At 39.7% G+C, this 25,518-nt stretch overlaps 1 protein-coding gene and 1 long non-coding RNA gene across 3 annotated transcripts in view; one reads left to right on the top strand and one right to left on the bottom strand.

Moving 5' to 3' along the window:
* The window catches only part of LOC117212386 (zinc finger protein 628-like), a 38,985-nt gene extending 37,851 nt beyond the window's left edge, over positions 1-1,134 (bottom strand). The window contains exon 1 of one of the 2 annotated variants that reach the window (XM_033457231.1): positions 453-1,134. In XM_033457231.1, the coding sequence (XP_033313122.1) occupies positions 453-459 (7 nt within the window). In that variant the 5' untranslated portion in view covers positions 460-1,134. The remainder of the gene's footprint in view (positions 1-452) is intronic. The other variant, XM_033457307.1, reaches the window with a different exon arrangement.
* Positions 1,135-2,278: 1,144 nt separating this feature from the next.
* On the top strand, positions 2,279-3,797 carry LOC117204618. Its single transcript, XR_004487113.1, has 4 exons — positions 2,279-2,891; positions 2,974-3,042; positions 3,157-3,425; positions 3,526-3,797. It is a non-coding gene; the product is annotated as an uncharacterized LOC117204618 (long non-coding RNA).
* Positions 3,798-25,518: the final 21,721 nt, after the last annotated feature.

The raw sequence follows: 25,518 nt of genomic DNA, 5'->3' as shown, positions 1-25,518 counted from the left end.
TACAAAAAAGAAACAACCTGTATATGCACTTACATCGAAAAAGAATCGCATAATTTTATCGATATTTTATCGCTACAATATTTCTACGGGGAAATTTCCCAGCAGAATTACGAAAATAAATTTAATATCACGAAAACGACTTCCACATCTCCAAGTGTCGTATATCAAATCAGCTAACATCATCGAGATAATCGCCGAACTATATTTAATATCATAATTTTGCCATAAATTTCCATTGGAATACGTGAAAAATAACACAAGGTCGATAGTATATTCATGGTGAATTCAACCGGAGGCGAGATTCGTTTTCTCAAGCACCGTATCACCTCCCTGTGAAACTTGTCTCTCTGTTACCAAGACGCTTCGCGCCAATCGATCGATTCCATTCGCGCGAATCGCAGCGGAAGAAAAGAACAATGAGAGGAAAGCGATGAGATGCGGAAGAAACTCACCGCACATTGCGTCCAATTGGTCGATCGATTAGTCCCCTAAGTCTTGCGACTGTTCATGGAGGCGAGCAGCGAATCGTAGTCTCTTTTTATTGGCACTAGAGATCAAGGAACGCACAAACGACGTACACAATCGGTATCAACCCCACAGACAGTCCCGACGCACGTACAGTTTTTCCATTCACTGGGCTGCTCGCTGGCGATCCTCCACGTGGTTCGCCAAGGTCGCGGTCTCGTACCCGGTTCGCGCGTCCAAGGCGGTTCAGTTCGATGCTTGGAATCGATTATTACAGATGCAAGACGAGTAACACTTCTCTGAGAAACGTATTTTCAACACTCTTTCAAGCCAGATGATTTTTCTATCACAAAGCAACGTTGTATGCGGTTGTACGCAGTTGACAACAGAATAATTTTCTTCGAATCGTGAGAGGCGATCGATGAAACGAGCAAGTAGACGGAATCGGATGATCCGTAGAGCAAAGAAGAGTTACACAGGTAGCCCGACAGCTGTCCGTTGGTTGGTCTTCCGGAAGATACTCTCGGAGCGTCCTGGCTAACAGCAGGACCCTGACTGGCCCCGGTCTGACCGACGAGGGTACACGCACGGTCTCGCGTGGAGCGCGCGTCGCAGTCTGCCCGTGGCTCGGCTGCTTACCTGTTCGGCTTTTCTCTCTTCTCACCTGCGCTTCTCCGCTACCTGGAGGCCACGCCTACCGAGCTCGCATGCGGCTAACTTTAACCCACGGGAAGTAGCGCGCTGGTGGGGTGCGCGTTGCTTCATCCCCTCTTTGGCAAGGATAGTCGGACAGCAGACAATCTTCCTTCCTCTTCCCGGCGAACGGATGCACGCGAGCGCGCTTCGGAAGCCGCTTCCACGGACGTTAACCGTTGCATCGAATTCTCCAATCTCGGCACGTTGGCGGTGTCGTATTGATTTCTCGCGTTAAAAACGGGTATATTTGAAATGGGAAATCGTTTTGGGCAGGGTTGCTTGGTCGTTGAAATACGTCTACGTTGTTTCTATTGGATTATTTTTACATCGATGCATATGCGTATGTGTTCGTAAAAATGACGAATATCTTGCTAATTCCGAACGAGAAGGTTAAAAGGTTGGATAGTGGTCGCATCGAATCGTATACCTAACTTTGGTTGAAATTGGTTGAAAACGAGCGCTGCAAGTCGAAAGAACTTTTTTCCATCGCCTATTGGTTTTAGATAGAGACACTCGGATATGGAGTAAAAATATTCATGGACTATTATAATTTTAACCATTAAGCTAGTACGTATCTCTTCAAATATCAAATACGTTCGCCAGGTACTTACATAACCTACACACTGGAACGCAACTTTGAAATTCATTGATTTTCCATCTTACTTTTGCCAAAGAATTATCATACGCAGACTACAATTTTTTCTCGCGAAAATCAGTTGATTTCTACGTTTCTCGGCAACCACGCTGGCTAAATTTAATTTATCTTAAATCTCTATCCACGTACATCTAACCCTGTCTTTCCAAGTACAAATCGCAATAACCGAATCGAAAAACGCAATATCCTCCTCAGTTTACAAAAAAAAAAAACCGATCCTAACCTCAGCTGAAATATTCAAATTATATCATAATTATAATTTGAATATTTATAAATATAATTATATAATCATACGCAGATACTAAATGGATACTAAACAGCTGCTAAACGTAGAAGCGACAGACCGATGAATCGGGACACGTAGATCGGAACCTCGGAATTACGCGCGAAATTTCAAATCTCGATTAACCCTATGTAATTGCAAATAGAAGAACACGAACGCACGAATATATAGAAAATGGCGTATAGTAAGAGCGGGATAGGAGAGGAAATTGTCTGTGTACGGATTAGTTGATCTTACGCATCTGTGAGAGAGCAGCGAGACCGGGACGATTCTGTGAGACCAATAGGCAGCCGAGACGGCGGAGCGAGAGCGATGCGCGCGCATACTAGCGCCGCGGCGTAGATTTGATTCGGCGCGGGTCGCGCGAAGAAGGAGAGCCACCAGTGCGTCTGCGCCGACCGAACACGTTCTATTGGGCCGCCTTCCTAGAACCGGGTCCACCTTCGATAATCGCGCGTCACGTTCTAGTCGAATTTGGATTAGGCAGCCACCAATCCGTGACCTTGACGTCTTCCATCGACACCGCAACGGTAAATGTTATCGAGAGAACGTATCCGAAAGTGGAATCGAACGCCTCGTTGTCGTCGTCGTCGTCGTGGCACTACAATCGACTTCCAGTCGATGTAGGTCAGGACCACGCTATTGCTGCGATCTGCCGCGTTCTCAGAAACGAAAATTGTTCACTTCCGGAAGTCAGACCCTTTATTTTTTTCTTTTTTTTTTTTTTTTTTTTTTTTAAATTAAGGGTTTCCAAGGAACATGTGACAAACACTTTGATTCGAGAACGTAATGGTAAAGATAATTTTTGATAGAAACATTCGATGCTTTTAAATATTACGAGACGTTAGGTATTATATTTAAAGTATTCTTATAGATATCGTGTCGAAGAATATTGAGACGCAAGGACGGTGCGATGAGATACTGTCCACTGCTACTGTTATATGTAAGTATTCGCAAGTTCGCCAACTTTTTGATGCATTTAAATGGTTTTTGAAATTGAACCGATAAAAATTAATTAATCGCAAGATTGAAATTAAATTATTCGATAATTTTCTAGGTAACGTCTAACGGAAGAATGGATTGAAAACTGAAATCCTGTATATCGACTATTTTGTATTTAAATTACCTTCGACAGGTAATAAATAATTCCACGTAAGCAATAAATTGCCCACGAGACTAATGTAATTAATGTTATTAGTACTAATTATATATTTCGTGTGTAAATATCTTTGATACGGACATTCGATGATATAGAAACGAAAGTATGGAACCGGTGAGAAAATGATGCGAAAGATAAAATGGAAGAATGGAATTTTCTATAAAACGGTATATTTTACTTGACGTTAATACTTTTATTAACTTTTTAAATAACAGCACGTTGCAAACTGTCATTTCGCGAATATACCAAAATACTCGTTTGCCGCAGGTAACTCTTTCTCCAAAAATGGCCAAGAATTGAAAAACTCACGCGGTCAGTTTAATTTCGTGTGAATTACACTTGACCACCAGTTCGGAATCATTAATTCCTACCTTGTCAGTCACGACGAATACTTGCTTCCAGGCAATTAAACTACTTTCTCGCTTGTCACAAAATATCGATCGCAATCTTCGGAAATGTATAATGTACATCTACTATTACATATGTAAACTGTTTTTGTCCGTATAATAAATATCTTACTTCGAGCAGAGAATCAAGAAGCAAAGATAATATCCGACGATTAAAAATACTCTTCTACCCAAAGTCTGTAAATTACAAACAGTTTTTACAAATTACGCAGCTCCACTTACCGCGACATTTTTATTGAAATACAAAATTATATTCCAATAGATCGTAGGTAATCGATCGGTTTCGAATTCGCTTGTCCGAACTTGAACTCTAACTGTAACCTATATGGACGTAAGATCATAAATAACGAAGAGAATTAGCGAGCCGAACAAACTTTTATCGCGTCGTGAGCCACTATCTTGAAATACGAAAAGACGTTAAACAGGACGTTTCAACCTATCAACCAGGTCATCTCGAAAGCCCCGATAATCAGGTAGTCAAGCTAAATCAATTGATTTCCAATTTACTCCACGCCAATTGTATCTCTTACACGTGCATATACCCTAAGGAAGAAAAATTATTATAGCAATTTCATGGCAAAACGAGCGAAGAATTGGCTCGTCTTTGCCTACAATAATTTTAACGGCTAATCCAAGGGAGCGAAAACAAGCAGGAGCAGCCATAATTCGTCGACAGCGAAGGCCTTAAACATCCCCTATTTCCATATCCTTACGATCTGATTCTTTCACGGTCCTGCACCAGGCCACGAATATTCCAAGATCCCGATGACCCGTTAAAACGCAACTTTAGGGTAGCACACTTTCACGACAAAACGAGGCGATTCCTACGGCGTCGAAATAGAAGGAGACAAAAGGTAGACAAAAGAAAAATTTCCAACCGAGAGTACAATGCTGACAGATGGAAAAGAGAAGGAAAGAACCTGGCCACGGTGTATTATCGGAAACGGAGTGCTTTCGTGGCGAGGAGTGCGTGGCGAAGAATGTATTGAAAGCAGGTCCCGATGTCCTTAACCCACTCGTGGTCTCGCGTCCCGCGATAACGAGCTACCTGGCAACTTCGGATAAGTGAAACTTGCATAATTGGCTACCGTAGGAGGGACGAAGAAAGAACTCGACCAGCAGGTAACTGCACCTGCGATGTCTCCAAGGTGCGCGCGTGCGCCCGGCCGGCTTGCCGGAGGAACGTGTGCTTCTACAACGAGACCACCGCATCCGGACGAACGATCAAAGGAGACTCGAACGTTCAACGTTTCGAAGAACCCACCGAATCACGCTCATCGACGGAAGTACGATTGATCGTGCGTATTCCAATTGTTGCTTCTTAGTCCATTGTTTCATGTACGCTCGTATGTATATGTAGCTTACGCGAACGTATTGAAAATTACAGGAAATTTGTACGCCTTTATCGTATGTGTTGTATGGAATATTTGGAAATTTCATCAGCACCACAAGCAGGCACGACTGTCGTCGTTATACTGAGAAACATTACGCAGTTTTATATTAGTTCGACTGTAAAAGTTATCGTATATAAGAAATATCGTAACAAGTAGGAGTCTACTTTGGATACTTTATACACTTTCGTGCGTTATCTATTGGTTTCTGCGTTTTTTAATTTTGCGTAAATGCAAACAGAAACGCACAAACGTTCGCAGTCTCGTCATAATTACGACGATGAGCGAAAATAAGTTTCAATTTGGTACACTACTGATCATTTTCCGTCGTATCGGTTACGGTAGCTGCTATTGTCAAGTAGAATTCTATTTTCTAAAATTAGGCTGTCGCTCCTCCCTTAAGCTTTCTTTTGTCCGCCAGTTGTGCGTTAATACGATTGGAAGCCAATCAACGTAAACAAAAACACAGTGGGATCTCGTAACAGCGTCAATGAAATTTCAAAATATTTTGAATAACGCACGCGATCTATTCGTGAAATAGACCACAAGTGACGAAAATTCGTAAGTGGCCACAAGCGTTCCATTAATTTCGTTATTCTCGGTCGTTGAGATATTACGAATCTAAAAAGACAAAGTAGCAAGCTGAATAAAAATTATGCGATTGAAAATTTGGCAAACGGTGTTAGTTTCTGATACATTGGAGTCATACGAAGCAAAGACGAAGGAAGAGAAAACAGGGTTTCTCGAAAGGAACGAGGTACATATTCCTGTCGCGCTGATTCTTCCAACCTGCAGCTTGACAGTTTTGGCACGTTGCGTGCTTACACGCGAAAACGTATGAATGGATGTCCCACGATCCGACCGCAAACCTTCCTGCCATTTGGAGAGGATGCGTGAAATCTTTCTCGTCGAACGACTCACTCCAGCCTGAGACCGAAAGGATGCATCTTTCAAAGGTATAATATATCTTTCGAGTATAATGTAGTTACTGGTATGATCTTCGGTTTTTATATGCCATCGAAGTCGTATTTCTTCGAAATAAACTTCATCCGTAACGAGAGGTTCGTATAAACGATACACGTAAATCTAAATTTGTCAGTTAATTGGTCTCTTTAACGTTAACTTGACTTTATCGATATAAAATTGTTGTTCCCTTCTTTCGGATATAACGTAAGGTTTTACGTACGCGATTTTTTAAGTTGAACGGAAGAAAATTAATTCGTTTAAGATAGAAACGTTGTCGAATTTAATTGTAGTGAAAGCGAATGCTAAACGTTGAACCTTTTTTTTTTAAGAGAAAGCATATCGTATAATTATTTGAAAAGAACGCGATTGCAAAAGCGCAGCGCCGGCTTAGGAAGAAGAAAAATTCCAGAATCGATCGGTGAAGCGATATTTTGGGAATAAAAATTTCAACGGATTCTCAAGCAATATTTTAGTCGCGTATAAACGAAGGAAAAATATACGTGGAAGCATGTCGATGGAGCCGCGTATATTACATTTAACAGCACGACGACGACGTCGAGGATACGAAAGAACAAAAAGAGAAAAACATCGCGAAGAACCAGAACGTACAAGCTGTTTCGTTTCAGGCAATAGTTATTAATCAATCGTTATTTCGAACGGTACACCATCGAGATTTGTCCTGGGCGAAAGCTTTTTAATCTCCCGTCGAGATCCCGTGGATCGTTACGAAACGGTGCTTAAAATGCAGGTGCAAGGGAGAATACCTAATAGCGGGCGCAGCTTGAGGGGTGAGGTGCAGCAGTAAAAGGAATAATTAACGAGTACCAGCAATTATCATGGAACAGCTTGCGGCCGCAAACGTCAACCACGATCCTCAAGTTTTATCATTCGCTTAATTGTTAAATATGGTCGTTTCTATCGACGATAAAGACAAGACGATTTCATTAGTAGTAGCACAGAATATTATTTACAGGGATCAATTGTCTTTGTGACAATTGTCTTTAGAATTTCACAAAGTTTAATGGAATATCCTTTCTGGATAAGTATTGATCGATAATTATACACTGGCTACCAGAAGTGCTAGGGCGCTCAATCGGTGCGATCGTTGTGAAATTCTGACAAATTTTTTGTATTTTACGTTACACAGTATTTTACATTACAAAGCACGCGCCAACGAATTTATGACGATTTATAACGAAAGAGTTGAAACATGAAAACAGTGGAAAGCATTCAAGAACAATTGGTAGTGTACTTCCTTGCTTAAAACTCAGCTTGTAAAAGATCAAATAGCATCAAATTGTGTCCTCTGTCTGCGTGTATGTACGCATTTTTTAAATTGTTTATTTAAAACTACAATCGATAGTGTATTTCCTTGCTTAAAACTCAGCTTGTAAAAGATCAAATAGCATCAAATTGTGTCCTCTGTCTGCGTGTATGTACGCATTTTTTAAATTGTTTATTTAAAACTGCAATCGATAGTGTACTTCCTTGCTTAAAATTCAGCTTGTAAAAGGTCAAATAGCATCAAATTGTGTCCTCTGTCTGTGTGCATGTACGCATTTTTTAAATTGTTTATTTAAAACTACAATCGATAGTGTACTTCCTTGCTTAAAACTCAGCTTGTAAAAGATCAAATAGCATCAAATTGTATCCTCTGTCTGCGTGTACGTACGCATTTTTTAAATTGTTTATTTAAAACTACAATCGATAGTGTACATTCTTCCTTAAAACTCAGCTTGTAAAAGATCAAATAGCATCAAATTGTGTCCTCTGTCTGCGTGTATGTACACATTTTTTAAATTGTTTATTTAAAACTGCAATTGCTAGTGTACTTCCTTGCTTAAAACTCGGTTTGCAAAAGATCAAGCAGCATCGAAAAATAAACCATCAAATTGTGTCCTCTATCTGCGTGTATGTACGTATTTTGAAAATTATTTATTTAAAATTATATATCACGATAAATGTATCGATACGATGATAAAAGATAACCACGATGTAGAAGTGAGCATATAAAGTACGCTATAAATAAAATGTCGTTTCTTATTTATGGGCTGCGCACGTTTATGAAACTTACATTTTGATCTGCGTGTATAACACGACAGAGAAGAGGCATAAAAATTCATCGGTTTCGAAGGGAACGGAACCGTCTCAAATCCAATAACGCTTCCGTTCCGGGTCCGAACCGAACAGTGAATGGTAGAAAAAGTAGGTGTTCGAAAGGCAATTAATGAGCGAGCGTAATTATTGGCGGATGGACAGATTGGGGCTGACATGGTGGTTCGCGTGCAACGATCGCTTCCCGTTTCCCTGTGGCGTTACACGGAAATCATTCGAGACTTACAACCACTCGTTCCTACACTTGTCACACGTAATTCTGCAATTTTGACTGGTCACGCATACAAATACCGCGTCATATTTTTTCTTGCCCAGTTTCGACCACGTTGCAAACATCGTGTGTTTTACTTTTTAAAATATTGTATCGATTTCTTTCGTATAATTATATCGCTGGAAAAAATGCGAACACGTAGCTGCGTTTACGAAAGGTGAGGGCCGGGTAAAATTCATTGCTAACGATAATCGTCTTTTTTTACAAAATATCTAAACGCGCTCAAACCAAGTACAACGTGAAACTAAAAAAAAGCAGGAAACCCGATTTATCTCTGGTATTTCGGTTTACCAAAAATTCCCTCTTGCGTTACAGACACTTATGGTCTTAGGATGGCTTGGATAAAATTTCGATCTAACCTTACGTTAGGTTGTCTGAAAAGTTTCATTCGTTTCATAAGTGGAATAATAGATGCACGACATTTTCTATTTTATATTATTTTATGGATTTACGTATTTTCCATATTCTGGTAATAGAATAAAATGGATCAAACGTAGTTCAATAAAAGAACATATAAACAAAAGATGTTGTGCATCTACTACTTGCTCGTAAAACGAAAGAAACTCTTGGAACAACCTAATAGATTACAACTCGACTCTTCTACACGAGTTAACGACAGTTTGCCCTCAAGCAACAACGACACGCGTTACTTTCCAACGAAATTATGTTCATGACATCTGCCCACCGCGTAACCTCATAAACCAATCAACGGTTAAATCAATACGCAATTAACTGATCTCAGAAGCTAGCTTAATTCAAGAAAAGAAAAAAGACTACAGATAAGAAAGGTGCAAGAGAAATGATGTTGCCGATATTGCGGCGTGTTTCGATCGAGCAGGCGATAGGATTCCGGTGAATTAGTCGGTAAGAATCTATCAAGAATGCAGAAGTCACGGAGGGTGAAGAAGGCGCGTGCACGAAGGATGCAAGGCGAGGATGCACCGAGCGGAACGTGCACCCGACGCGGAGGAGCCGGCTAGCACCCGATGCTTCCCTTTCCCTTGTTCTCCGAGCGGATCCTCCATTGGCGTATCACCTGCCTTTCCGTTGCTTCGCGATTACCGGATTTTGATTCGAGCGCCAGATGTCGAGGCTCGCGTTCCAGGGACTCTATCAAATCCGAAATCATCCATTCCGACGAACCGTTATTGCTGTTACGAGCCTATCTGGCTGATGTTAAGCGACGCCATCGGGATCATATCGTCGATCGTATTTACGATACGAGTTACGATCGTTTCGTAGTTTCACTGTCTTCTTTTTACGTTCTTACGCTCGACTTGCATTAGAGAATTTTATAAGTTCTTAGAACATATTCGAGTATGGATCGAATTAAGTTTACACGTAGTACGTTTACTAAAATAAGCGATACGTAGTATCGTAATTATGTATAAAGAGTATTTGATTATACATAGATATAGCTAATACGTTTGGAACAATAGATACAAAAAATATATGTAACTTGCAATTTCTATCATCAATCGTTTTGCTTCGTCTCAGGTTCTCTTACTTTAAGATTTAATCTGCGGCGTCAGATGTTGTACGTTTACAAGATATAAGTTAAACTTCGTTTGTACTATACACGCGTAATTTATAGGATACCATCAAAGGAAAGATTATACATCGGCAGTAAAAACAATGTAAGATTTTCTTATCGATCGTTGGTTACGATCGAGCAACACTTCTCCCATTACATGCGTTGGCCACAAATGAATATCAGAAGCAACTTACGTGGCACTAAAGGAAACCAAAATTGCTAGTACGATGCCTGATATTATACTAATATATATTCACAACGTGTGCTTAATCCACGTTGCAAAGAAGAAAGCAAGAAGAACAAAATCTCATTTAAGTAATTGACGAATCGATCAAGTTTCCAAGGGAAACTCGATAAGAACGAAGAAATAAGGCTACACCTGAGCACATCTTCCTCGACGATGGAAGGAAATGGCGTGAGCTACGCCAATGACAGACAGCACGTGACTACAGGGCACGCGCCGGCACGCGCCACATTTCTCACAGAAAGCACGCGTCTTTCTTTCCCTCTCTCTTTCTCTCTCTGCCATCCCCTCCATCGACTCTCCTCATCCCACCTTTCCCTACTCTCTTTCACGCTGTATCCCCCTTTTCTCTCCGTATTCTCATCCTCCGCTTCTCTTTATCCGTGTTCATCCTCCTTCGTTTCGTTTTTCTGCAGCCGAAATTTTCAATTTCTTTCCCTCGTCTGCCATTCCTGTGTCTCCTCGTTAGTGTTATTCGCGATCTTTATCTCATCAATGATTTTTCAATCGATCTCGAATTTCTGCCTCTCAATGATAAATGTTGGTCGTTGATGATCGTGGAATGGTGAAAACGTAAAGGATCGAAGAAGAAGATGTGCGGAAGGTTTGCCACGTTGTCGATGGCACTGTAGAGCTATGAAGCTTTTCCGTGTGTTTATTGGTTTTCCTTCGTCGTGAACCTTCCTTCCTGGCGATCCTGGTAGCTGAGATATGGCTATCTGCGAAGCAAGTGGTTTCCTTTTGACTGTACCGCGAGTGTGTATAATAAGAAACGTTTGAATTTATTACGAGAGGATTGCGTATAATTCTGTTTCTTGGTATCAATGTATTCAGAAAAGCAGCAATTACCACAGTATTGTCCTGAATTGCAAGTATACCTAACGTTAACAAACTGCATTCCTAAAGAAATATTAATCGTTATGCAAAGCGTTATCAATTTTGTAAAAAGTTAAGATTGTCCCTATGTAAAATTAATTAAACGTATTAACGAAAGAAGCTACCACAAATTACGAAACTAATAGACGTTTATTCGTAATCTATCGAAGCAAACGTTTATTACATATTACGCTTCATCAAGATCATTTTATATTGTCCTTATACGGTATTTCTACTTCTTTTTCTCCCATACATTTTCAAAATCGATCAAACAGACGTTTACCTTGTGCAGCTTGATGCACTTTAACATTGACTGACTAATGAGGCAAGAATAAGGATTTAATAACGGAATAAAAAAAAAAAGAGCGAGACAAAGAATAAGACAAATGTACCATCAAAATCACAAAACATAAAGCAGAAACACGCGCCAATGCCGTTTCCACGCTGAAAATATCTCACAAGTAGACCTCTCATTAATCACTTAAGGCCTAAGTAACCAAACGTCCGATTGATAAACCATCGGACACGAGCCGATGAAACTCTTTTTATCGACCTTCGTCAATTTTACGACTGTTCAGAGGTTAGGGTGCGTGCAGTGTGGAATAAAGTGAGTCGTCAAAAATGGCGAAATCTCGATACGATCTCTCGAAAAAAGGACGAGGAAGTAACGATGGATGGAAAGAATGCGGCAGAGCGAGAGAAGGGGAAAGGGCGAGAGATTCATCGACGATGATTCGTCACTGTAACGGGGTGTCGGGTCTGTATGGGCAAAAAGGAACATCTCGAGACTGCTTGACCGAGGCCAGCATTTTTCAAGGTTCGAGGGCCGGATAGTTACCGGGCGCAGGAAGCATCCGAAAATCCTTGCCTCGCGCAGCCTCGAGAGACGCGCCATGCATTATTCAGCAGGCTGTGCGCGTGTTGCTCGTCCGCCGTGTTTACGTATGTAGTACCTATGTACATACGGCGCGCGTGTGCGCGTTGACGTCACTACGCTCGCCCTGGCGAGGAAGATACGAGGCACGCGTCCCTCCACGCGCGCCGTGGACGGACACCAGACACCGGGCAGCTGCACCGTGGCGGCCGTGCAACCACACGCGCTATACACCCGCGCGTTCACATACCTCGTGTAGATGTACCGTGGACGCCAACGCATCGATTCACCGACGCCTACCGGTTAGCGACGCCACTTTTTAACCCTAACTTCTCCACCCTGACCGCGAATTTTTCGTTCGTCGATGGTCAAATCGGTAGTTTCTAAGGATATGACTATGACAATGTCCTTTAAAACTGGTATCAGTTTCTTGCTAAATACGCTTGCCATTCGTATTTCGATTCTTTCGAACAAAATATTCGTAGAACCGCGTTTAGGGGGGTGTCCTGAATTAGAATAAACCTTTTTTCTGCCGTTGTTTAGTTCATCCAGGAGAAAAATATACAGGGTGGTTGGTAATCGGTGGTACAAGCGGAAAGGGGGTGATTCTAGGCGAAAAAAGAAGTCGAAAATATAGAATAAAAATTTTTCGTTCGAGGCTTTGTTTTCGAGAAAATCGACTTTGAATATTCGGTCGGTACGCGTGCGATACGTTATAACGGATCTCACTGTATTTATTGTATATTTACCAACCACCCTGTATAATAATTTGATCTTTTTTTTGTGTTTTGTTTCCGTCAAGAATTACGAGGTGGATCTTTCCCGTCGATCGAAGACTACAAAGATAAGACGCCCATGAAATAGGCTTAGAAATCTGTTATAATTTTTTCTTTACTTTAAAAAGAATTTTTTCATATTTGTTAAATACATACAAAAGCATACCTCAAAATTCAATAACCTCGTTTCTTTCTTTTCCTTCTAAAAAAAAACACAAGAGAGCGCTGTTTTAGAACCCCCTTAATTTGTAGCTGCGCATGAGCTAGAGGACAATTCGGATCATGTTGTTGTTTTGCCTGGGAGTATCACTATCGTTAGGATACACATAATGTGATAATAAATAAACTGCGGGCAAAACAATGTCACCGCTACGTGCAGCCGTCAAACGAAGACGAATTTGAATTTTCCAGTAATCTCTCGACCAGTATAAATAGACGACCATGTTCTGCGGAAGTCAGTCAGTCGTGCGAATCAATATTATAATATAGTTTTTCAGTCTCAGTCTTGAGCGATTTTAACAGCGATCTATACACTGTCCTAGCGAATCAGTTAGTACCGAGCGTCTTAGCGAACATTCTCTCTATCTATTTATCTTATCTTATCATTTAAACTTATACCTCGTCATCGAAACCATACGACCAACCATCCTCTACAAATTAAATCACGAGGCGTGGGATTTTGATACAAGTTATTTGTACAAAGTCGTTTAATTTTAATTCGACGATAGGTCAGAGCATACGTCGCTTTTCGCTATTATCAATCTCATTTCTAAGTAGTAAAATCCATTATCGTTTAAAAAGTCAAGACACTTGTTCTTTCAATGGGCAGATATTAATAAGAGGAAACGAAGTAACACACCAGCGGATCATTGGACGCAGGTCATGTTGTATTTGCGTATTATACTATCGCTGGGTTAAACAATCTACGAGCATTGACTCTCCTAACGAGCTTGATCTTTCAGCAATTTTCAATGTTTCGATCGTATCACGCTACGTTTGGTATTTAAAGTGAATGAAAAATCAGAAACTCGCTATGTAACTCTGATAAAAGTCCAATAGATGATAATCGAACATAACCGTACCACGTATTTACCAATAAAATAACCACGTAAAAGTAGCAATTCTCATAAATCCTACTCGACATAAATGACGATTGATATATCTGACTTTCTATGATTCGAAGTCTACTAATTACGATCGTTACAACGAGCCTGAGCAATCCATAGAATCTATCGTCTAAGAATTTGACCAGAGTGTGGAAGTGGACTGGAAATCGTGGTATTTCGAGTGGAAAGCACTTAGCTCGACGACAGCAGCTGGTTCGAGCCAGTGTCACGGCACGGACACCTAGTTCATCGGCGCGAGGCGAGGGGCCGGTGAGCGTGTGTGGTGCACGTTCATCCCCTGCAGGGTGATTAAATGAAGCACCACGATTCACAAAGGGAACCAACCGTAAAACACTGTTGCGCCCTCATCGTCCCGCACACGCACAACTCCCGAAACTTTAACCGACCACGGCTAAGACGATCAAAGTGGCGTGCAACTTTGTGTTTTCAGGGGATCCCGCAGATACGATTCCGGATTATTACGTATCTGCTTACAAAATTTCGCGGCTATTCGAAGATTACTGGGGAATTTTGAGGAAAAGAGGATCAGTGGTGGTATCGGCATATGGTTAGAGGAATTTTTTAAATTCGTAGAAGTCGTTGTTAATAAACTTGTTAAAGAACTTGGCAATTTCGAAAATTTATAATCGACATAACGCGACGATAATGGGACAAACTTTAAAGGGTTCTATGGGAAGACTTGTAAGATGTACCTTATTATTGACTTATACTTTAAAAACGAAAGGTACTTGCACACTTAGAAATGATTATAGTTGTGCATTATTTTCAAAAAGAGATTTTGTCTAATCAAAATGATCGCTGCCTTTGCATTAGTCCCATTGATCGAGATAAGCTTCCCACGAGCAAATTCGCTACATTTGTACACGTTACGCTTCGCCGCGTAAATTTTAATTAATCAATCGGAATATAATCGAAACTTGAAAAACTATATTTATATGACATCTTTTTCTTTTTATTTCTATTCGGACGAATGGATAAATTTAATCGTATAATTTCAGAGTACTTTTTACATTGCACATTAAAAATAAACACACGTCGTTCCAATCTAAAATGACAAAAAATACCGTCAATAAGCGTAACTTATGTGTCAAACTCTAGATTCTAGACTTTCAACCATCATCTTTATTGTCGCGAGCCACGTTAGGTCGATGCAAGTGAAGTCACCACGCCGGTCTATCCGCGGATCGTCTTCTCGCTTTCGAAATTATTCATTAGACGCTTTATAGCGAGCTGGAGGATCGTTTTACCTTTTATTCCATCTGACTTCTTCCTCTCTCTCTCTCTCTCCCTCTCTCTCTTTTCTCTTTATTATCGCGGCTTGAAACGTCAGGGTAGAGCGAGCGGAGCGTTCAACGCGGAGGATGATTTGTGTCAGCTCGTAAAATCGTGGGACTCGGCCAAACATTTACACCTGTTCTTAATCAACGTTAACATAAATATTCTTTAAGGCGATCTTGGTACGAACTGACCGATATAAAACTCTGACTGAATAATGCTTCGTTCTTTCATTCTTTTCAAGACTAAATTATTCACTGCGAGAAAGGAATTAAATTTACGCATTAATTTTGTTAAGCGATCACTTGTGCTTTATCGGGCAGAACTTTTTAACGTCCTTTTGAAATCTTAACCCTTTGACGGTGTAATAAAGCGACCAAGAATTTAGAATCTCGTGATTTCTTGCACGGTATCACGATACAAACAATACACTTTTAATACTACTTCTAATATTATATTTTTATAATAAATTATATCGTATCGGATTAAACAATTACCGTAATCAAAGATCGATACGTAGCCACCTATCTGCTCCATCGTATCTGCTCGTTAAATTGAAATACTGCAGGACCCGATGTAATTTATCAAACTATTAAATTAATCGAAAAAAGCTAGAGGCAAAAAATGGGAAAATCCCGGAAGAGGAGGATGACAGGGAAGGGTGATTTGAAAGGCACGCGATGGGCACACGCCAGAGTCGAGGATAAGGAGGAGGTTTGCGGAGACGGTGGGCCTTTTTCCAGGGCCCGTATGTCGCACGCGTGCGCTCGTGTGCGCGTGTAAACGTCGAGGGCAGTGTGCCGACGTTGGATCGAGAATGGTTGGCCGGTGTCATCTGGCAAGCAGAGCAATCCGAAAACACATGGGTGTTTTGTCTCCTGCCTGTGTGTGCCACCGCTTTAATATGTGGAAGTAGAAGCATCGTACGCCTTCGTATAACGGTCGAATCTGTCGATTCCACCGCGAACGACTACCCACAGCCTACATCGGAAATTGTCAACCACCGAACGGCGATTAAACCAATCAAAAGTCATTTTCAACGTTATTAATGAACGTATCGTGTTGTTTGTTCCGCCATACGGGAGAACTAGTTGTGTTTTATTTGGCGAATGATTTTACGTAGTAGAGAAAAATCAACGATGGTAATTTTGCAAAGGATATAAGATAGGAATCAGGTACGAGTCAAATTAAACTATTTCTTCAGCAGTTAACCAAGAGTCAATATCAAAGTTAAATATCTGTATTCCATTTTAATCGATTTCTCTGGCTGAATTTCATTGTCATTTATTTCCTGGTATTGTAGCGAATTATAAAACGAACTTTAAGTCGATAAATTGTAAAAATTATCATTGATAGAAACGGTAATTTAAAATAAAATAGCCAGTTATTAGAAAGCACGCGTGAAACGTACGTAATTTCGACAAATTTTGAAAACAAGATTTGTTCCTTCCGCCATATAGGAGAGTTAGTTATCTTTTATTCGGCGAATGATTTTACGTAGTCGAGAAAAATCAACGATGGTAATTTTGCAAAGGATATAAGATAGGAGTCAGAATGGGATGCCATAAAGTACGAGTCAAACTAAACTATTTATTCATCAATTAACCAACAGTTAATATCAATGAAAGTTAAATATCCGTATACCACTTTAATTGATTTCTCTGGCTGAATTTCATTGTCATTTATTTTCTGATATTCTAGCGATTTATAAAACGAACTCTAAGTCGATAAATTATAAAAATGATTATTGATAGAAACGGTAATTTAAAATAAAATAGCTAGTTATTAGAAAGCACAGGTAAAACGCGTGAAACGTACGTAATTTCGACAAATTTTGGAAATAATCATTTCCAAGAAACGTTTCCCATTAATCTTGTCTTTTCTGTCTCGCTCTGTCTCATTATGATACCCTCGTCTCTACCATAAATCACCATTAACCTCCGTTATGATATTTCGCGGGACGCTCGGTATACTCCGTAATTGCTTGGAAAAAAAACGGACACACAGCAAAAGATCATCAGCTGTGCGTGCAAAGTCGGGCATCCGCGTTGATTTTGCCAACTATACCGACACTCGCCGTAAGATCCGCTTCGATGATTTCCAGCGGTTAATCAGGTGAGCGTGCACGTGCGCTCGACAGGGACGTGGCCCATTCCATTTTAATTGAAAGCAATCGCAAGACTGCAGCTTCGATCCAAACGAATTTCAGTCACGGAACAACATGCTGAATATTCACCATATAAGGAAGCAAAGGTGCAGAACGAAAGCCGACTATGCCAGTTAACAGATGAATTATACACTTTTTAGAAAATTCCTGCTCAAACGTGTCCCTACCTTTGCAAATTGAAATTCAGTTAAGACCGAAGTTTGACGATGAATTGACAAGCTTTGACGGGCAACTGAGAACTTGAATTTTGAAAAGTCCAAGTCAGATGGTGAATTAAGAAACGGAAGTCTGACGATGAATGTGGAAATCGACGTTTGACGATGAATCGAGAAATTCGTGTTTGACAAGTCCAAGTCAGCTGACGAATTAAGAAGTGGAAGTTTGCTGGTGAATTAAAAGGTTCAGAGATGCGATGATGAATAGACAGGTTCAAGTTCGACGATGGACCAAAAAATGCAACTTTTGAATAACGTTTATCAAATTCTTTCGCGCAGTGTAGTGCTGCGTTGTACTACCACAATGAAAACTTCCAGCGTAGTTTATTCGATTCAGAATTTTGTCCGATTATATTAGGTCGTCCGAAATGTTTCTTTCGTTTTATAATAGACGCACAATGTTTTATATCAGTTTATTGAATTATGAAGGAACACGATAATAGAGATATAATTCAATAAAATAATATAAAACAGAAATTATTGTTCATCTATTATCACCTTATGAAACGAAAGAAGCTTTTCGGACAACCTAATACTTTTACCTTACTATCGAAACTATTTCATACTCCTATTTTTCTATTCTTCCAATGACACGATAATGGAAATAGCACGACCAATTTAACAGAGTATCTTCAGAATACTGCAGTTGTAGATTTCTTCAACTTCGTTCGCAACGACATTTGTACATTTGATATTTCGCGGGTATTTGATGTCGCCACGCGCAGGAATCGTTAACCTTTCGCGGTGGTACACGAACTACCGGTTATAATATAATAAGGACCAGTTTTTCATACGTGCGAATTGGCCTGTATTTTCCTTAAAAGAAGCGCCATTATGGCCACGTTTCGTATGTCTTAATTGGACATGATGGTTGTTGAATTCGGGCGGATAATGAGACCGTCGATCGTCGAAAGCCGGTGTGGCTTTTCTTCGCCTGCCGCGTTTTCTTTCGTTTATGTAACCACATTGTCTTTCATTTTTGGCTGTTCTCTTGTGAAACGCCACTGATTCGTCGTTATTTTCGCCAACGATTGTTAGAGTGTGTATAATTTTCGTTATAAATCGCGCGAAAATTACGCCTTGCGTGTTTGCACGCTTGTTTATAACGGTGCTGCTATTTCCATTTGTCGATCGAGCTTCCCTGTTTTCCAAATAATTATAGTACTAGGTTGTCCGAAAAGTTTCTCTCGTTTCATAAGACGATAATAGATGAACAACAATTTCTCTTTTATATTATTTTATTGACTTACACCAGAGAGCACAACAAACGCATTGCTGTATATCGCGTTTCCTAGAAATATTATAATGTTTTACGCGAACGATATTCTCTTTTATACGACGAATTAACTTGCCTCCGTACTTCTGGTGCCTGAATTATTCCATGTATTTTTGGTAGCGTACAGTTTGCTCGCAAGTCGTCTTACCATTAGATTGTGCGAAAAGTTTCTTTTGTTTCATAAGATGATAATAGACGAACAACAATTTCTCTTTTATATTATTTTATTGAATCATCCATTTCGTTATATTTCTATTACTATGTTCGTGCATAATTCAATAAACTGATATAAAACGAAAAACATTGTGCGTCTATTATTTCCTTATAAAACAAAAGAAACTTTCCGAAAAACCTAATACATTGCTATTTATGAGCTGCTAATTCAGTTAGTATCGTGGTACCTAACTCGACAGGATGTTTTTCTCGTGAAAGGAATTTTAGAAATGGAAAGATTTCCAAGAGCCAGAGAGTTTCTTTAAAGTCGTCTTAATTTTTCATTTTTTATATTTTCCATTTTATCGTTTTTACGTCGTTCTCTTTTCATCGTATGCAACCGCGATCTTCGAAGCTTTAAAACTCAATTGGAAAGTATGTACCAAAGATATATAGCTTTACCAACAACTTTCAATCTCTCGCGATTTTTATTCCTGCCGCAGTACTAAATTTATCAATTCGATAAGTCAATCTACTATCTACAAAAGTACAGATCATCGTCCAGAAGCAAGACGAACGTAACGCAATACATTTTGCGAGATTAAACATATTCGGCATATCGCTTCGTCGCATCAAAACATTTTCAAATGTTGCATTAAAAGAAATCTCTCGCTTTAAGGCCATAATCTTTTTTCAACAGTGGCAATTGTACATATACCAAATTGCCAGGCCATTTAAAATTTGCCTTTATCTGACATCTTGAAAGAAAGTATTTACTTGGAACGTCATCGAACGAGAGACTTGAATCACGTTATCCGTTAAACGTAGCCATCGCTCTTACTCAAGATCCATCTTTGGCTTTACGTTTCTCGTTTCGGACGAATATCATTCAAATCTGTCAGGAAGACAGCCAAGCAATTAATTCACTGTCTCGATCGACAACAACGCGGACCGCAGACAACGCGACAGATGAGTTTGTTGTGCGCCGGCGCAGTCGATCAAGGAGAATTTGCGCGGGAATTCGAAAGGTTCAGAGCGATGCGGGTTTATCGCGATTGCGTCAATCATTGTGGCAGCGGTCGGTGCGGTGAAATCAATGTAGATGCCGATAGCCGGTTAATTGGAAGTGAAATCACTTAAGTAGACGTCCGTAAAACGTTGTTCCGCGTTTTCAAGTATAATCGCGCGAAATGGCAAATGATAGCTGACGTGGTTTGTCGTTCATCGACGATGCTCGTTTGTGACGCGCGTCGTCCAATTTCCATAATTTTCGATCGCGCTACTTTGTATCGCTCTTTGGCCAAATGTGTAATTATTTCCACGTACGCAATCTTTCTTACTTGCCCGGTCGAACAAGCGAAAATAAGAAAAAAAATGGTAGGGGAACTTGATCAAAACCGCGCATTATGCTTATCACCGTAATTAATTAAAAAAAAAAAAAGAAAAAGCTGCTGCCATTTGGCGGTTATTATACCAAAGTCGATAGAAATTTATCATGAGACGCTGCAGTGAATTACCAAGCTTCGCGAGTTTTCAAGTATCCCGATGTTATCTTCGCCGATTTTCTAGAAACAAATCTTCCGCTTGATGAGGAAATGGTAAAGTAACTTTAACAAAATAAACTCGTCACTTTTCTCTACTTTTTTTACTTATATCGTTGATCGATGCTACTATCGAACAGCTTAAATCTGTGCCTTAAATAGCTGCCTTAAACAAATTTTCCAATGGCAAATACAACGTTACGTACTTACGTATTATGTAACTATATACGTGTATATGTAATACAGAGACATATTTACAGATATAGTACAAGGAACGCAACATACTTATTGCTTGATAAATTCTGTCGTTTCGATCACCATAGCGTTTACTTCCGATTCGTTTCGTTCGGTTCGTGTATTCGTATTCATCGTCCCTTTCATTTTTATCAAAGCAAAGTCTCGAACCAGCCAATATTTCCCAGCACTTCCTAATAAGTACATCGCAGCTGCATGAAGAGCCCCATGCCACATGCTACACGCAAAAATCCTCTTCATAATGCTGGAACCCAATCATCTCCCCATCGCTCGTACATAACCAATCAAATTTAACGACCAATACAAAATCTTGATCAAACTCTGGCGAATCAAATCACACGCAACAAAATGATAAAACACAAAGAAGACGCGAAATGATGGACGAACGATTGAAGCGAAGGGTTCACACGTTGCAATTGTCGGCTGGAGCGACTGGCTGGTCGCAAGAGGTCGAAAGTAATCAACGACCGAAGGCTTTCCCCGGAAGATACGTCGGCGATAAGAAGAAGCCGCGGAAAGAAAACAACGGCGAAGGAAAAAACCGATCGGATCGTGTATGGCCAGTAAGACGAAGACGGAAACAGATTACGTATAAGCAACTGTGCGCATGTGCTTTTAAGTTGCACCTGACCATTCAGCTTCTTTTCCAGGCACGAGAACAGATATCCGTGCCGTTTCGATCGAGGGTTCGTTAATGAGACGCTACCACTCGCTGTCTCGATCTCTAATGAGAGGTTTTCCTTTGCCGTTTCAGGGCCAACAGATTGGGATCTGTTCGATGTGCGCACACAGCGACCTAGATGCATATGTCTCCGTGACAGTCAGAGCCAATCGTGCTCGTGTCTCTTATATGCCATTCGTATGCTTCAAGGAAAGAACCTTGTCGTACTTTAACGTCATTTTTATCGATATTATTATCATATATACGATATTTCTGTTCGTAAGTATTAGGACACTTACAGAACGTCAGATAAATTTGAAATTGCAATTGATCGCTGGGGTTTGTTGGAATCTTTAGCGTTATTACCGTTATTAGTCTTGTTTGGAATCGTTGATTGCAAGGAACCCATATATTATTCTTAACCATCTTTTAATAATAATATGTTACATATAACGTACGATGTACTATTCGTGTATAATATTGGGTTGGCAACTAAGTGGCTGTGTCGATACCACCTAATGACAAAATCCGCGATCTTAGTTGCCAGCCCAATATATCCTCTATATCGTAATAATTGGCACGTGATCTTGAAACGTTGACGGAAAGATCCTTGTTCGATCAGAAGATCTGTCAAAGCGTTGCCCCCCACCGGTTCGTAATTAAATACGTTCAAATTTTAGTTTCTTGAAAAAAAGACCTCGAACGGCCATATATTTGTGGCGGCACTCAACAGCAAATACCACCACTCGACACTAAATAGAGTCGGACGACGGCAGCGCAGTGGTTAGCGCCTTAGGTTACGAACGTTCGGGACCCGGGTTCAAATCCCGGCGACTGAAATCCGATTTTTCTTCCATGCATCTAAATTGGAAGAAAAATAGCAGTACCCCATCAGCGAGCGATATCTATCTACAGCCAGCATCTACTACAAGTATCACGAACACTATACCACCTCATATTATTTCACGTCTTATTTTCAAAGCTGTAATAACCTCGCGTCGATTGTTCCTACTCGTACTTAATCGGTGCTTAGCCAAGTCGAGCTATACTTGGCGAATTTTCAAACTCGTTTTTCTCGAAAACAAAGCGTCGTATAAACAAATTTTCTTGTATTCTTCCCACTTGTTTTTCATATAAAATCACCCTATCGTCGGTTGTAACACAGTTACCGAAAAATTCTGTACGTTATCTGTCTAATGTATGCATATACGGACACGTACCTATCTAATTGAAGAGAAAGCTGCTCATTGTCATCTGACAAATTGAGGATCGTTTCATTCGTACGCTAGTAGTAGTGAAAACACACAGTCAGTAGCAGGTCCGCCCGTGTCTGTAATTTTGCACGACTTCATTCACGAAAACGAGCAAGGGACTTTTACGACTTCATTCATAGCCTGCGGATCCCTTGAACGGATCCAACGACCGATGGAAGAAGCACAAGTCGTTTTCTTACACCCTTCGTTTAACCCTGTGAAGCGCCTCCTATTTTTACACTCAGACGATTATATACCCTTGAACGTTCAATTGTAAACGGATAACGAGTGTGTAATTTCACTCTTTGAATTGCATCGAAACCCTTTGCCACTGTCTTCTCTGCCTTTAATTATCTGAAAAGCGAATGCCAAGAGAAGCATGATCGATTTCGATCGATAGTCATTTCTCTGGGATTCGGTCATCGATAATAAACTTTCGCAACTAGCGTTTAAGCAGTTTTGAACGATTAACGCAGGGTTCGCTGTTTTGATACTTCTGAAACGGCAGAAAAAAATGCGAAATTAAACATTTTGGCGGGTTTAAAAAGAAAATGTGTTTAAAAAAAAGATAAACTTTCAGGTGCTATAATTATTATTTAAATTATTATTTAAATAAATTTTTTCCGCCTTTGTTTAGTTCACTCTGAAGAAAAATATATAATAATTTAATCCTTTTTTGGTTTTTTGTTTCAGTCAAGAATTACGAGGTGGATCTTTCCCGCCGATTGAACACTGCAGCGACAAGACGCCCATGAAATAGGCTTAGAAATCTATTAATTTTTTTTTACTTGAAAAAAAATATTTTCGTATTCGTTAAATATATATAAAATTGAATAACTTCATTTCTTCCTTTCCCTTGTAAAGAAAATCACAAGAAAACGCTGTTTTAGAACATTCTGAAGCAATTTTGAACGATTACCGCAGGTTCACTGTTTTCATACTTCTCCCTCCTCTAAATCTTTCGTAACGCTCTTCCTATCCCATCCATCGCATTTTTATTCTGTTGGTGATATAAGTTGAGATACTTTAACTAATTTCCTTAAATTATATGTAATATTACCCTATGTTGTATACGTATATCGACTCACAGATTATAATTTCAAAAGATTTTCTTCGAACTGATACTAACATCTAATGCTAGTTAATACGTTATATTCATATTTAGTGTGTTAATATCCAACATACCAAGAAATTGTAATTTCTCAATTTATTAGTCAACTCTTCCACAGAAAGAAATTACGATAGAGAGAAAATGTAATAGAAACGACACGTTGGATATTCCTCTAAATCGAAACACGTGGCACACGGTGGAGGGCTTGTTCGAATCGAGACGCGTCCAGAGGCGAACAGAGCACAGGTTCTTAATAAAGGAATGCGGAGAGGCCAGCATTTACGAAAAGATCAGCTGTTCCTCGGGATGCTTCCTGAACGAGCGGCCAGAACCGACCCGCCCCTTTAAATCTCTGTGCAGGACCGTAAAGGATCAGATGGCTGCAAGATACGTAGGTTGCAGACTCGCTCGGACGTTCATCAAAACTTAAGCACGTTTAAGCTTCACCGTTATAAAATTCACGAACACGTTTTTCCTTCTTCCTGTCTTTTTTCTTTTTGTTGCCAGATTCTTGCCAGTAATTCGTCCACTTTTTTACGAACGACCGTGTTTTCTCGTATCAAACGGGTTTCGTTTTAATCATTTTCTCCCCTGATTTTATAGGTCGAAGAAACTTTGTATATGTATAGCTACAGAGTAGCGATGAGTTTCATCGAATTAGTTTCACGAAATCCCAAGTTAGATTATATTTTGGTCGAATCGACAGATTCAACGTGCGACTATGGAACATGTGGAATATCGATGAATCGGTTAAAAATTTAGGGATGATCCACATGTATGCTGCTCATACCTTCTGTATACTTTCTTACATTATACAAATATTTTGATAATTTGTTGGAATTGTAAAAAATCAAGTAAAACGAATGAACTGTACGGTAGCTATTACTGTTTGGTAACTATTATTAATACTATTGTACGGTAACTATTATTAATTGCACGGGATTATGTAGATGAAATATTTGTTATTTATTTGTAAACTCTTATATGAATTTTACGATAATCGAAATCATGTTTTGCCAAAGACGAATCATTGTGTGTGCGTATGTTTCGCTAATTTCTGCTTATCGGCTACAGAACGAGACCGATTTACATAGATTTCTCATTCGCACTCTCACTCGACCGCAATATACACTGACTTATGCACCATTACGTTGGTATACTTCTCGTTACTTGTTGTCATTGTATGTTACAGCTGCTTAATCGAGACAGAAATGTGGATATGTGAATTTGTTTACTTATTACTTTGTAGAATAGTCTATTACGATTCCTATCAACCCCTATCATCGATTTCATTTTTATTTAAGGATTTCGGTTGATATTCTACAAGTTTTTATTTCCTGGACGTTTATTTCAATGGACGTCTTTATTAGCTCCCGCATGTCTGCTCATGTAATGGAGAAATATGTGCTATGAAAAGGACGCAGCTGGTTTTCAATTATCCATTTTTCTTTGTTATTCCTCAAGTTCTCGGCAAACGTCATTGGATTGGAACGAACGATCGCTTGGTTTACGTGTGATTGTGAACATTTCCAATGGAACGCGTATTGTGAACGATATTTATATTTTGAAGATATTTACTCGTCAAAAGTATCAAGAAACTTATTCGTTACGTTTATTAAAAAATTCCAAGAAAATTTACCTTCTCCAGATACGCAATATTACAAGATACATTTAACACGAATAAAGTAACAGACCACACATGTGTATAATAAAATCACTGAAAAATGGAAGCAGTGAAAATCCTAAATCCTATAGCCAACAGTGTACTCCTC

Source organism: Bombus bifarius, unplaced genomic scaffold (genome assembly GCF_011952205.1).
Source record: "Bombus bifarius isolate JDL3187 unplaced genomic scaffold, Bbif_JDL3187 scf7180000007966, whole genome shotgun sequence".
Taxonomy (NCBI): domain Eukaryota; kingdom Metazoa; phylum Arthropoda; class Insecta; order Hymenoptera; family Apidae; genus Bombus; species Bombus bifarius.
Note: the sequence above shows the minus strand (reverse complement) of the source record. Positions and strands in the feature narration are given on the sequence as shown.